At 28.9% G+C, this 13,208-nt stretch overlaps 2 protein-coding genes across 3 annotated transcripts in view; one reads left to right on the top strand and one right to left on the bottom strand.

The window, feature by feature from the left end:
* Nucleotides 1–1,816: 1,816 nt before the first annotated feature.
* On the bottom strand, nucleotides 1,817–7,751 carry LOC107453611 (rRNA-processing protein UTP23 homolog). The gene is made up of 3 exons (XM_016070488.5): nucleotides 7,177–7,751; nucleotides 4,954–5,120; nucleotides 1,817–2,172 (listed from the first exon to the last, which is right to left on the bottom strand). Exons 1-3 carry the CDS (start codon nucleotides 7,394–7,396, stop codon nucleotides 1,834–1,836), a joined length of 726 nt encoding a protein of 241 aa, XP_015925974.2. The 5' UTR covers nucleotides 7,397–7,751; the 3' UTR covers nucleotides 1,817–1,833.
* The window catches only part of Sec24AB (Protein transport protein Sec24AB), a 58,853-nt gene continuing 53,359 nt past the window's right edge, over nucleotides 7,715–13,208 (top strand). The window contains exons 1-2 of one of the 2 annotated variants that reach the window (XM_043045377.3): nucleotides 7,715–7,876; nucleotides 10,174–10,802. In XM_043045377.3, coding sequence (XP_042901311.1) covers nucleotides 10,178–10,802 — 625 coding nt within the window. In that variant the 5' untranslated portion in view covers nucleotides 7,715–7,876; nucleotides 10,174–10,177. The remainder of the gene's footprint in view (nucleotides 7,877–10,173; nucleotides 10,803–13,208) is intronic. The other variant, XM_043045378.3, reaches the window with a different exon arrangement.

Raw genomic sequence — 13,208 nt, 5'->3', positions numbered from 1 at the left:
ATTAATTATATATAATTTAAACTTTTTATTTTTTTCCATTGCGCTTATATTTTTAGAGTATTCATTCTAATTGTTAAATCAAAATTAGATGTGGTGGCCCACAGTAATTCACATTTTCCTTACAAAATTGTTACAAAACATTTATGCAATTAGCATTTTCAAATATGTAATTCAATATTATAAATCTTTTAGTTTGGTTTTTATATTTTCAAAAATTGCGTTTGTTTTTATGTATTTTTCACTGACAAAATTTTTGAACATAAAAATTATTTTCTATGATTAAAAAAAAGCAAAACAAAATTATGATATTTCTTCCAATCTTTCAATGGAAAAATTTATTGGATTTAAAAAAAACGTGTTTACAAACTATCCTTAAAAAAGAAAACTAAAATTATAACATACCTCAATATTAAAGATGACGAGAACTAGAGGACAGAGTTTGAATGTTTGTTCTTACTGGTGTGTAGGGTTAACGAAGCAAGTGTAGGCTGAACACTAAGCAGGATAAATCTGTTGGACAAACATCATTTACAGAGCCGCAGTGACTCGGGAGCGTTCCCCTCCAAATGAGGTGACCCAGGTTTTAATCCCAGCGTTGACTGGTCGATACAAATTCTGTTTTCAGCACTGTGCTGACTTAAAATATTCGGAGTGGAAGACAGATAATAGCTTAGAGTACGCTGCTATAATCTGTCTTCCACTGTGATAGAAAAAAACCAAAAAAATTCATCTCACTTTTCTCAGACGATAATCAGATACATCTTAAAAATAATAGTACTTCAAGAAAATATTAAAACTTTCATGATCCATATTCTAATTGTAGCATTATCTTCTTTAAATGTTTAAAGGATTTCTTAAAATCAACATTAAAATGCATCAAACAATTAAATATTTGACATCTCTATCCTTTATTCTTTTTATTTAATAAATGCAGGGAATGAAAATATAACTGGCAGCAGTGTTATAAAAAGATAAATTTTAAGAGAGTAATTTCACAAATTTATTAATTTTAGAGAACTGCATTTTGAAATAGACGGGTGAATTTTCAGAATCACACTAGAAATATTTGAATATTTAACCAAAAATAGATTATTTTCAATTTCCTTTAATTATTATCACTATTTGAAGGTTAATTAGACTAAGGTTTCTAAAAAAATGTACAAACAATCATTGTTTGAATTTTTTCATAGTTTTTTCTGCCCCACTATTTAACAGTACATTCATCACAATTGACATATGCCATACACACGTCACAATTGACATTTTCATTGGTGGCATGTAAAAAGTGTCCATCATAAAACAATTTCATCTAATTGCTACAAAGCTTACTGCTCAGATTTCATTGTATTTTGTGTTGTAAAATCTCTTTCAAAGCTGTTGCTTTACTACACTGCTAATTTGGCAGTGATAGAGTAATAGCAATAAATTTCTTAAAATCGAAATACATGAAAAAAGTCATTGTAATACTCTCTACAGAAATTGACTGATTTTCGGAGGGATTATCTTTATCCACCAGCAGGAAAAAAACTGATAATTTTAACAAAAATTGCATAAGAAGTATTTTTACTTCCAGTAAAATTTTTTAGGAGTAAAATTTAAATCCAAGACATGAAAAATGCATCTCTAGATGCAAAATGGCGAACTTTGACTGACAGTTACTTCATACAAAACCAGCCTAAGAAGCAAAACAAGCAGTATCACATTATTCCATTTAAAGTCAAATTTTAAATTAGTTCTAAATCGATAGGCACAGTTTAAAAAAAAAATTTATAAAGATTTTTGAATTAAATAAGTTATATTTTAATAATACATAATATACATAAGAGCAAAGTTTTATTCATTTTGAGTTACAGAAGGAATTTTATTCTTGTTCCTTTTGTGTCGTTTTCTTTTCTTTGTCTTTTCCGGTGGGGGAGCACTAACCTTGCTTTTCTTTTTGCACGAAAGTGGATTTGGACCTTTGGCTTTTCTTTTAGTCGTCTTCTTACTCTCTACACTGTCAGAGGGTAATTCGGCCTTCAATTTTTGCATCAAAGCAATCTGTTCTTCTGAATATTTTAAACTTGCTTTAGATTTCATATCAGCATCTTCTGCACTTAATGCAGATGGCTTTTCAAGATTTACAGCATTGTATTTTACATACAGCAATGGAACACCAGGACTTTGCCGACACTGAAGTAAAATAAAATAAAAAAATGGATTTAGATGTGAATTTAAGATTAAACATGTAGGTTTTATTTTACTGGCTAACAGTAGCAATATAAACATTATGTCGAGGTTGTAGAGGTAGGATATAATACTGAAATTTAAAATAAGAAAAACAAAATTTTATAGGGGTTTATGGCTGAATCAGCGAATTAATAGACCACAAAATATTGTTTTGTTGGATGACGTTGTTGTGAGAGTTAACTATAAACATATAGTTGTAATAATTTTGACTTCTTAAGATAGTTACTTTTGCATGGAAAGGGTCATAATTGTAGGATATTAGTTGGAACCTGCAATATATCAAGGCAAACTAAAAAAAAATCTCTTATAATAAGAGTGAACAAAATATAGATTTACAACAAAATATGAAATAGAGAAAGAATAATTTACAGCAAAAAGGAGAAGTTGATTGAAACCAAACGTAACCTAGAAATATCACATGGCCATGGAGAAATATATAACCAAAAGTGTTTAGTTTGCAATATATATACACACACACACTTGCAGAGAAATAGTAGATAAACTGAATTAATAATTTAACATAGTTTTCAGATGCAGACCCAATCTTAAATAAGCTACGGATACATATTCTTAGTCATATTGAAATAATAGTCACATGCATTCAATGAAACATAAATATTTGTGTCAATAAAGTATTTTTAAAGAAGTTAAAGGACAATCAAAAAGATAGAAATGGTGAAAATTCTAAAAGAATGCAATATTTAGAAGAAGAAAAAAAAATTCAATGCTAAAAATGATATGTAATTTTGACAAGACCTTAGTGAAAGGTTTTGTCAAAAGTTTAATATTACATTAATTTGTGCGTCAACTTTACATTAAATATTTCTTCAGGTATAAGCATGCATGCCAGGAAATAAAACCCCGAATTGCATGAGATTTTCTACAACTTTTTAAGTAATAAATAATAGATAATTTATATTAAATTATCAAAGTTACAAAAATAAATACAGAATTACATACTTTTAAGGGAACTCTCTACTATTTTTTTTCTCAAGAAATTTTGTCAAAAATCCAGTGTAGAAGAGAAATCCATTGTTAAGCAACTAATGAGAATTTTATAAAATTCCTTGATTTTTTCCCTAACGGTTGCAAAGCTAACACAAATTCACCAGAGAGGGAAATTTTTCTAAATATTATTTTCTCTTGTGTTATATATGAAATCATTTACATCACCGAAATGGCACATTAAATTTAAAATATCCATGTAATTGCTATTTTTTACTCAAAATTTACTTTAAAATTTAAAGATAAAAAGTTGGCAAAGTTGACAATAACATTTTCAAAGAAATATGCTTACTGATAATGAAAATGTAAGTACAATGAAACCTTAGTTGAGTGGACACTCTTGGGACTGAAAAAATTGTGTATTTAAGAGAGGTGTCCGTTTACAGGAAGGGTACCCTTATAACGAAGTTTAACACTGTAAATTGCTTTTAGAATATTTTCAATGCTATAGAAATAATTAAATAATCTACAATACTTATCTACAAGAATATTTATTTAAAATTTAATTTTTTTTTCTAGACAAAAAGAATGCATGAAAAAGTTTGATATAAATTGGTAATTCTAGATGTATCTACAGAATGAATATAATTTTCCTATTAACACAGATATTCAAGTTAATCATACGATACTGAATAGAAGCTTTTAGTCCTCAGTTGGTTTCAACTATTAGTTTACACCCCTAACACCTACCCATCACTCGATAGGTAACATGGTTAATACCTCCTCAAAAGTAAACCTCCCACGATTCACAGAAAACAAAAGAGTCAATGCTTATCTGTATGGTACGAGGACCTACGGAGTTGATATATTCTCAATTCAAGTGTCTGAATAAATGTTTCATTTATATGAACACCTTAAAAAGATAATGTTTCTATTTTTTTATTACCTCAATTGTGTCTTCAAATTTATAAGAAAATAAAAGAAATATTCAGTTGGGATGAAGCATTTAGAGCAATTAAGACGGCATTTCAGCTTGTGGGGTGTCATAGCCTGTGTCGCCCAGATGAAAAGTTGCAGTTGTCCGAAAGAGCAGTATCATTTTCTCTCCTTTCTTTGCAAAGATAAGGAAAGATGATAGGGAAAATTTTTTTTTTGATTCTTCAGTAGTGAAATAGCTTAATAATATTTTTAGTTACAGAAAAAGCAATGGGAAAAAGTTGCACATTCTTTTTTCTTGCAATTTAAAGCAGAAAAAGTAAATTTTTTTTTCAAATTTAGAAATATAGTGTCTGATTTGAAGATATAGAAAATAACTTTTCGGGTCAAAGATGACTGTCCGCGCTCGGTTACGGGAGTATCTGCTTTGTAGAGAATGCACATAATGGTTTATTCAGAGATGATTCACGGGGACTTAAAAATATGCCCCTATTCAATGCATGTAATACAAAATTCACGAGAGTGACCATAACAGGAGGTTCCACCGTACATCTAAACCAATTTAGCTTGAAAACTAGACTCGACCTTAATAAAGCGTGCTTAGAATGTATATATACTACTCAATATTAAATGACATAGTATGCTCTTACTAATTATCATCTCTAAAAGTACTTTTATTTGAAATTTCAAAAAGTATTTTATTTAATCATTATTATAAAAGCATAATATACTAATCACACAACTTCTTTCTTTATTTTACCCATTCTTTCAGAATCGATTTATATAAATTTACTTAAACATAATCAATATCACTTAGTAGGGACATAAACCACAATAACTTACTTTTTCACTAAGCTCTCTTTCTTGGGTAGCAATCATATAATGATCAGGATTCCCATTTTCAATCATCGAATATAAACATTCTGAGGCAGTAACAGGATTTTTTTCATGACCACAAATGCGAGCTTTAAAAGATTTTGTAATCAGCATAGCACCATACACTTCAGATGCTGTAAATCAGAAACAAAGTTATTTTGACCTCTCATACCAGTTTCTAAATTTTCACATATATACCAAGTTATATATAAAAGCAATAAAAATGATAATATCAAAACTAAAGTATCAATATAACATTATATATATCAATAATTATCTTTATTTACATCTATACACTTATAGCTCACTCTATCTTTAAACATTTAGAATATAGTATTTCTTATTTAATTTGAAAATAGTTTAAGTCTGTCTAATAAATAACATAAATCATTAAAACTACAAGAATTCAAATTTACAAAAGTAAGCATTTAAAGATATAGGCTGTTTTCTTAGATTTGCTGACAAGGTTCTATATAACCAACACACACAATAGAGACTAAACCACATTCAAATAAAAGTTCCTTTAAGCTATAAATCACTTTACTTACTTTTGCTACTAAAAAGCTTATAATATACTTATGTTTTTTGATTATGGGAGACATAGACTCTCTTCTTTTAGAAATCTAAAAATTATAAATATTGGTGAAGTCAAACATTATTTGGGGAATATTTCTGCATGTATATCAACACCAAAATGACCGCTATGTTTTGGCAACATTCTGACACAGGGCTGTGTAAAACTAAAGAAAAAAAAACATTGCAGAAAGGGACCAACTTGAAGGGCATAACAACTAGCCACTCCCATTTAAACCTTTTTTTATAACAAATTTAAAATCCTATTGGCACCTTGGCTGTTGTAGTGGACTTTTATAGATACATAAATATACCTCATCTGATGATGTTAAGCTGTTAATTATTTAAGAGTTAACAATGCTTTTGGAACCTTCGGCTATGTATAGTTTTGGAGCAATGCACTTGATTTGCATTACGAATTTCTGCCTGACCAGAAGAGGGCGTTGTAATCACTAACAATAATTCCGCAATCACTTATGTGGCAGGCGATGGATTGAACTGGATGGCTCATTGGCGAGCCCCAGTTTGTATCACATCGTTTTATAGTTTTTATAATTAAATTTGTTTGTTATTAATTATGGTTTCTTTAATTAATGCACCCATTTATCACTGAATCATTCTGCAACAATTTGTTTAAGATATCAATCCGTTTTCTAGTTAATTTTGAAATATTTTCTACCATTAAAACGGTTATGTTTGCTGCTAAAATCTTGTTTTTTCTTATATTCTACTCAGAGTCTAACGGTCACTAAACTCTTTTCTTCGTACTTTTGATGAGATATCGGTAATCTCCAAAAATATAACGCATAAAAGTCTATAAAATTAAATAGAAAAAAAAGTCTTACAGTGTTTTCACTACAGAGTGAGAACGCGAGAATCTCGCTTATTTTTTTTCTTTTCTCGCATTAAAAAAATTATTAAAGCGAGAGGATTGTGCACTCTATTAATGAATTTCAAAATGAGCGAATTCTGGAAAAAAACCGAATTTTCTGTAATGAAAATACTGGTCTTAACACACATGTTAAAAAAATAAAAAAAAAGCCTTTCCTCGAATCATTGAGTTATGTTTGAAAAATTGCTTATAAACTCACTCATTTTTTGAATGTTGATAGAAAATGTTATTGATGGGCATACTTAGATAAAATGAAAAACTTTCTACAAAACAGAAAGTTTGGGTCACACATTTCTTGTTTTCAGTTTTTCTAGCCTATTTAATAGTGTTTTCACCCTCAGTTCACACAAAAGTAAACATTTCTATATAGATGAGAATGAAAAGAACATAATTGAAATGGTGAATCAAAAAATATGTTGTTGGTAAATAGGAATTTTAGAGATTAGAAATCGGAGAAGGTTCCTTATTTGCAATATGAATTTTTATGAAGGTTTCTTCCTTGAGGTTCAGAATCCTCCATCTGAATTGACAAAATCTGAATGGCTCTTGTGAATAGTTATAAACCATGTTATCATCCAATATTTAAAATTAGGTTACTTTTTTTAAAAAAAAGTAGAAATCTGAGAAATGTTAAATTTGTAAGGTTATTAATTGTGATTTAAACAAAATTGTTTTTTTAAATAATGAATGACATGTTATGGGCAGACTGTTAATTTTGTTCTTACCCAACATTTCAACTTCTGCTATAACACATGGAGTAGTAAATAGTTTTACATTCGGATCTTCTAAGTATTTCGGAACTTGTTCTTTGATATTCAATTTGCATTGAAGAGCCTCATTGCAGAATGTAGCGTCAATCAGAATTTGATACGGTGATCTAAACTGATAATTATTTTTGTAAAACTTTAAATAACGGCGTACATGCTTTTGCCTAGTGATCTTCATGGTTTTTGCACTGTTTTACACAAAAAATTTGGAACAGAAAAAAATTAACTAAAAGCGACGAATTGCTCCTAAAGCATGTCAATGCATTTGTTTACAAACACAGGGAACAAAAGATGAGTTGAGATGATAATAGATTAGAATTCAACTTCTTTTTATGAAGAAAATGTATTTAACCAAGTAAATTTTTTCCCTTTGGAGAGCCTATTTCAATAAAAAAAAATTCAACAAATTTGTATATAAGAAAGAGTTTAAAAATGAAATAAAATTTAATCAGCGTTATTTGTTTTATATTTTCCTTGTCCGGCAACGCGCCACGTCAGTTTGACATTGCGCATGCGCATAACTCTTTCCTTGTGATTGTCGGTCGTGTTGGCTGAATGTAAAGTTTCTGAACGTCATCAATTTAATGTTCAAGGTTCAGGAAAAATAAAGAAATTTGATGGAGAAAGTGATGAGTATTGCTGTTTAATTGATATTATTGTACGTATTTTTTGTTATATTCATTCCTTTAGTTTCGTTAATTGATTAGACTTTGTAAAGTTTGTTTGTATCATATATGATGCATTAACAAAACATTTGCTTCATTTGACAATTTAATAAAGATTTAAATATTTCCTTATAAAATTGAAATGGTAATCCATTCGTTTTAATACATACTGATATTAATTCTAATAATATTAGTTTTACTTATCCTAGAGCAAATTCCTGGAGCTCATACAGACGTCATGAAAGTAAATAAACATTACACAAACATACATTTTCTTCGTTTTTATTTATCCATTTTTTAATTAATAAAAGCACCTTGCAAATAGTATATGCCTTCACACTGATTTCTTTATCGTTTTTCTTGACATTTATATCATATTCCATTATTTAGATCCTTTACCCTGATATTCCTATTTATCTCACTAGCTTATATAATCTTGTTTTGTTTTTCTATTAAATTCCGTTTCGCATATTGTTGCTATATTGATTTTGTAAAATACTGTAAAGGAAGATTTTGAAGTTTTGTGGGCATGTCAATGGATATTTAATTCTGTTATATAAGTAGGATTTTATTCTAATTGAAAATTTAATTAGTTAAGTCAGTTTTTTATGCATTAAAAAGTTCTTATTAATTATTATTTTCTGATAATCTGTGATAAATTCTTATTTGAAGTCTAAGAGTTCACCTGTCTAGAGGTTGTTGTATAGAATAGGTATTGAATAGTCATTTAAACAATATAACTATTGATTCAGGCCTTTATGCTTAAAGATTAATTGAGAGATTAGACTTTTTTAGTGTGCTTACGTGTGTAGTAGAACAGTGAAGTTAACTGAAATGAGTTTCAAATGTTTTAATTTATGCTCATAAATTTCTGAACGTTAAATTTGAATCAATAATAAACCTTACTTAAGGTTGTGTTTATGAATTTGTTGTACATGTTACTTTCATTTTTTAAAATAATTTTAGCATTTACTGTTTTGTTCTTTTAATACTTACCTCATTAAATTAAGGATTTTTGAGTTTGATGCCTTTAACTTTTTTCTAGTTAATCGTACTAAATTATTAGATTTAATGTAACGTTTGCAGAGTGCAAATAATAAGCTTCCTAAATCCAAAAGAAATTCAGAAAAATTTTGAGTATCTCTCTCTTCTTGTTATGTGTTTATAGTGCAAAGTAAGAACAGGCTCAATGTTCTAGAAAGTTCCATTAAGTTTTCATATAATTTCTATTCATAAGACCTTTTCAAGTTTTATATTTACTCATGTCACTATGTATGATTTTAATTAAGATTTTCATAGGCAAATTTTATATATTTAATGCAATCACGAATTATGAATTGAACTATGAATCTTTGAAAAAATGAGTTACTCTCTTTTAAGTGTTATATTTTATTTATTCATTTAAATTTTAAATTACCTCTTTATGAAATTTCTATGTTTGCATATTAATCTCAAAAGTAAATTTTGTACATCAAATTATTGTGAATTGTACTAGGAATCATATTAGTAATAATAAATAAAATAAGCTGCTCTATTGAGTGTTGTATTCTATTTATTTGTTGAAACATTAAGTTATCTCTTCATAAGAATAATTTGTTTTTTTATTCCATGTAATTTTATGAAATATGTCAGTGAAAGAAAATATAAAAGCTGATAGTTTTTAAAGGGGTAATTTTGATAAAGTGCATTGCAAAAATAGTTCATCTTGAAGACTTTATCTAGCAAAAGGTATATTCTTAACAATGGTGAAATCTATAGATTTTTTCATGAAAATAAGTTGGAAATAGTTTTATTTTGTCTTCTATTTTTTTTTGACATTAATTGCACAAGCGTTAACCCTAAATTCATAAGCATTCCTTTCATAAAAACAAATTATGTAAACACTTGAAAATTTTATGAAGGAGAAAATAGAAAAATGAACATCTAAGTACTTCTTTAGATAATTAGACTGATGTTTATTTCTTTCATGTATGTTTATTGTTTATCAATCTAGAGTTAAGCTTTATGCTTTAGCAAAACCACCTATTGTTCTGAAAATTATTAAATTTATTACTAAGATAAAGGCGTGAAATTGTTCTAAAGAAGAGGTTAAATTTGTTCTGTATATGAATAAAGCTTTATCTATGTGCTTTATTGCCTTGTTTAACTCTATTGAAGTTTTTATATTTGATTTAAGTTTCAAGTAAAGAAATTTCAATTTGAGTTTTGGCACTCATCTAATTTGAATGTATAGGATGACATAATTTTAAAATTATGTATTAGATACTTATTGTGTTTCCTCTCATTTTAGGAAAATGACTTCCCAAAATCCAAATTTAACGCAACCTTTCATGTATCCCAACAATCAAAATGTTCTTTCTCCCAACACTAACCAGCCTCCTATGTCTCATAGTGCAGTTGGGTCCTCACCATATAATCAGCCATTTTCTCCTGTGAATCCTCCTCCACTCTCTTCAGGAAATGTGCCTCAACAATTTGCATCGCCCTATAATTCTCAGAACTATAATTTTACTGTTCAACCTCCATCACCTTTGCCGCCATCTTTAAAATCACCTCAAGGCCAAAGTATACTGAATGCTGCTAGTCCGAAAACTCCTCAAATGCCTTCTTCAGAGAGGTCCAATTTAGGCGTACAAAATGGTCCTTTTCCATCAACACCTTATGGAAATTTCAATTCATCTGGTGTTAATGGAGCAGGCCAGGCACAATTTAATGGTATTAATGGATCAAGTCCTGTGAATCCATCTTCACAATCTTCTCCTTGGGGACTTCAACCTCCACCACAGGGTATGTCGCCTGGAAATGTTGGTCAAAATTTGTTGACTAAATCACCAAATCAGTTCCAGGGTATGTCTCCATCATCTCTTGCTGGTGGTGATGGTAAAGCTGTGCCTCTTACATCACAGGTGCCTTCTTCAGGTACAGATTTTTTCTTTCTTTTATTCATGCATAAAAAAATGTCTTATTTTGTGATGAAACGAAAAATCTTATAAAACTGACAGTAACATAATGAAGACAAATGAAATTGGTTATGAGACATACAACTGCTTCATTAAATATAAATAGGCATTATTAATATTAAAGTAATCTACGTATCGACTAGTGATGCAATGGATCTTAATTTGGCAGGATACCGGGTATCCGGCCAATCTTTGAGCCGGATGTCCGGTATCTAGCCGCAGTACTTTTTTTAAAATAAGTATTTATAAAACAATTCCTCAGATCGATTATTACTTTATTCTAATATTTGTCTTTAATATAACTGCCAACCATTCAGATCATTTCTCAATTTTTTAAATCAAGTGAAACTAGAAAAAAAAAATTTAATTAAATTAGTTATTTATTAGTTAATATTTATATGTTTTTGGGAGGTTGGCTATTATACATTTATATATATAATAAATATGTATATCCGTATAGTAAATATATTCTGTTGTAATTGTATACCATATATTTATATACTACATACTATGTTATATTACATAACTTTCAAAATACTAACATACTTTAAGAATATTTATATTAATGGTTAGTATAACATAGCTGTTGTAGGCATGACCAAGATAAAAGCTAAAACCTAATACATATTTTAAGTATAATTTCTTTATTTTATAAACACTATAAGTATAAAAAAAATTTTATTTGAAAAGAATATTGATTTTTATGTTGAAATTACATTTTCTACTATCATTCTGATGAATTATATATATATATATTTCATTTTTACCTTTCCACTCAATATTTTATTTCGAGCCAAATGTTACTGCTGGATAATCATAATATCTGGCTATAACCGGGTATCCGGCCTACTAGCCGGATCGGCCGAATAGATACTGCCTGTCGGATATCCGTTTCATCTCTAGTATCGGCACCATTCCAAGTAAATACATGTTTTACCTCCTTGAGTTGATGTATCCTTATGATCAATCCTCTTTTTTACATCTGATAATCCTAAACCTAAATTATATACACTCGAACCTCGATTTCACGAATTTTTCGATATCTCGAAGAAAAAAAAATTCCCTGCGAATTTCCTATACACACAATGTTTAAAAAAAACTTGATTTCACGAATTTTTTTTCCTAATCCCTGATAACTTGAATTTTTTTCCATAAATAGTGTAGATTTTTTTTCTAAAATTAAAAAAGTATTCCAAAAGAAATAAAAAGTTTTAAGAATGACTGACAAGGCATGGAATGATGTGTCTTCCTCTACGATAATGTATGGCTTCAAGAAGTCTGGATTAATAAAAGATCACGAAAGTAGTCCAACAATCAATATCGTTAATTCTGCTGAAAACTACACCGAAAATGATTGGAACAGATTGACCGGACTCATGAAGCTTTATGACATCGAATTTCATGACTTCGTGAACGTAGATGATGCAGTAACAGTGTGTGGTCAGTGGGATGACAATGATATCATCGCTCAAACGAAAGATTCTTGTGAACTATCAGAAGAAGAGGATGAGGAAATCGAAGATTTACCGCCCAATGTTACTAACAAACAAGCACTTTCTGCAGTGGACACTGTAAGGAGATATATTGAGAGGCAGCCGAATATGTCAGAGGAGACATTTAAAGCTATAGTCCACTTAGAAAGTGTTATAGACAAACTTTCTTACACATCTCTAAAGCAAACAGCAATTGAATCTTTTTAAGTGTAAAAAGTGTTTTTAGAATAAATATGGAATAGTAACTAAGGTATGTAAAGAGCATTTTTCTTTATTCTACCATTGATACCATGCGATTTTTGATAATTCGAATTTTCGATATCTCAAATTTTTTCTCCTCTCCCTTCAAGTTCGAGATATCGAGGTTTGACTGTATCACTTAGAACCAATTATAGTCTTTCTACTTGGTTTTGTTACTTTTTAAAAATTTTATTGCATATCGATTGTAATACAATTATCTGTGTAATAAAAATTTTCATTGTTGTGATTATGTTCCTTAATTCTTTATAAAATGTTTGATAGTTCAAATTATACTGTACTAAAATACTACTCACAGACTTATCAAGACTTTAAATTTGGCCCCTTATTGTCATTGTCATCTCAAGATACCATTGTAACATCTTGAGATGACATCTTGTCAAGATGTCATCTCAAGATACTATACTCTTTAACCCTTAAGTTTTTTCTCTACTAAGCTAAAAACATAAGTTTATGATATTAGTGTCCTGAAAGTAGTTCAAAACCATTTATTGCATTTAGTTGATTAAAAATTATTTTATTCTGCTAATAAAACATAATTAACTCACTGAACTTTTAGTAGTTGATTTTTAATTAATATAATAAAATGGTAGTTAATAAATCAGGATGAACTT

The sequence above is a fragment of the Parasteatoda tepidariorum genome, chromosome 6 (genome assembly GCF_982258835.1).
Source record: "Parasteatoda tepidariorum strain Cologne lab strain chromosome 6, Ptep-v5.0, whole genome shotgun sequence".
Classification (NCBI taxonomy): domain Eukaryota; kingdom Metazoa; phylum Arthropoda; class Arachnida; order Araneae; family Theridiidae; genus Parasteatoda; species Parasteatoda tepidariorum.
This window is presented reverse-complemented; position numbering and strand designations above follow the sequence as displayed.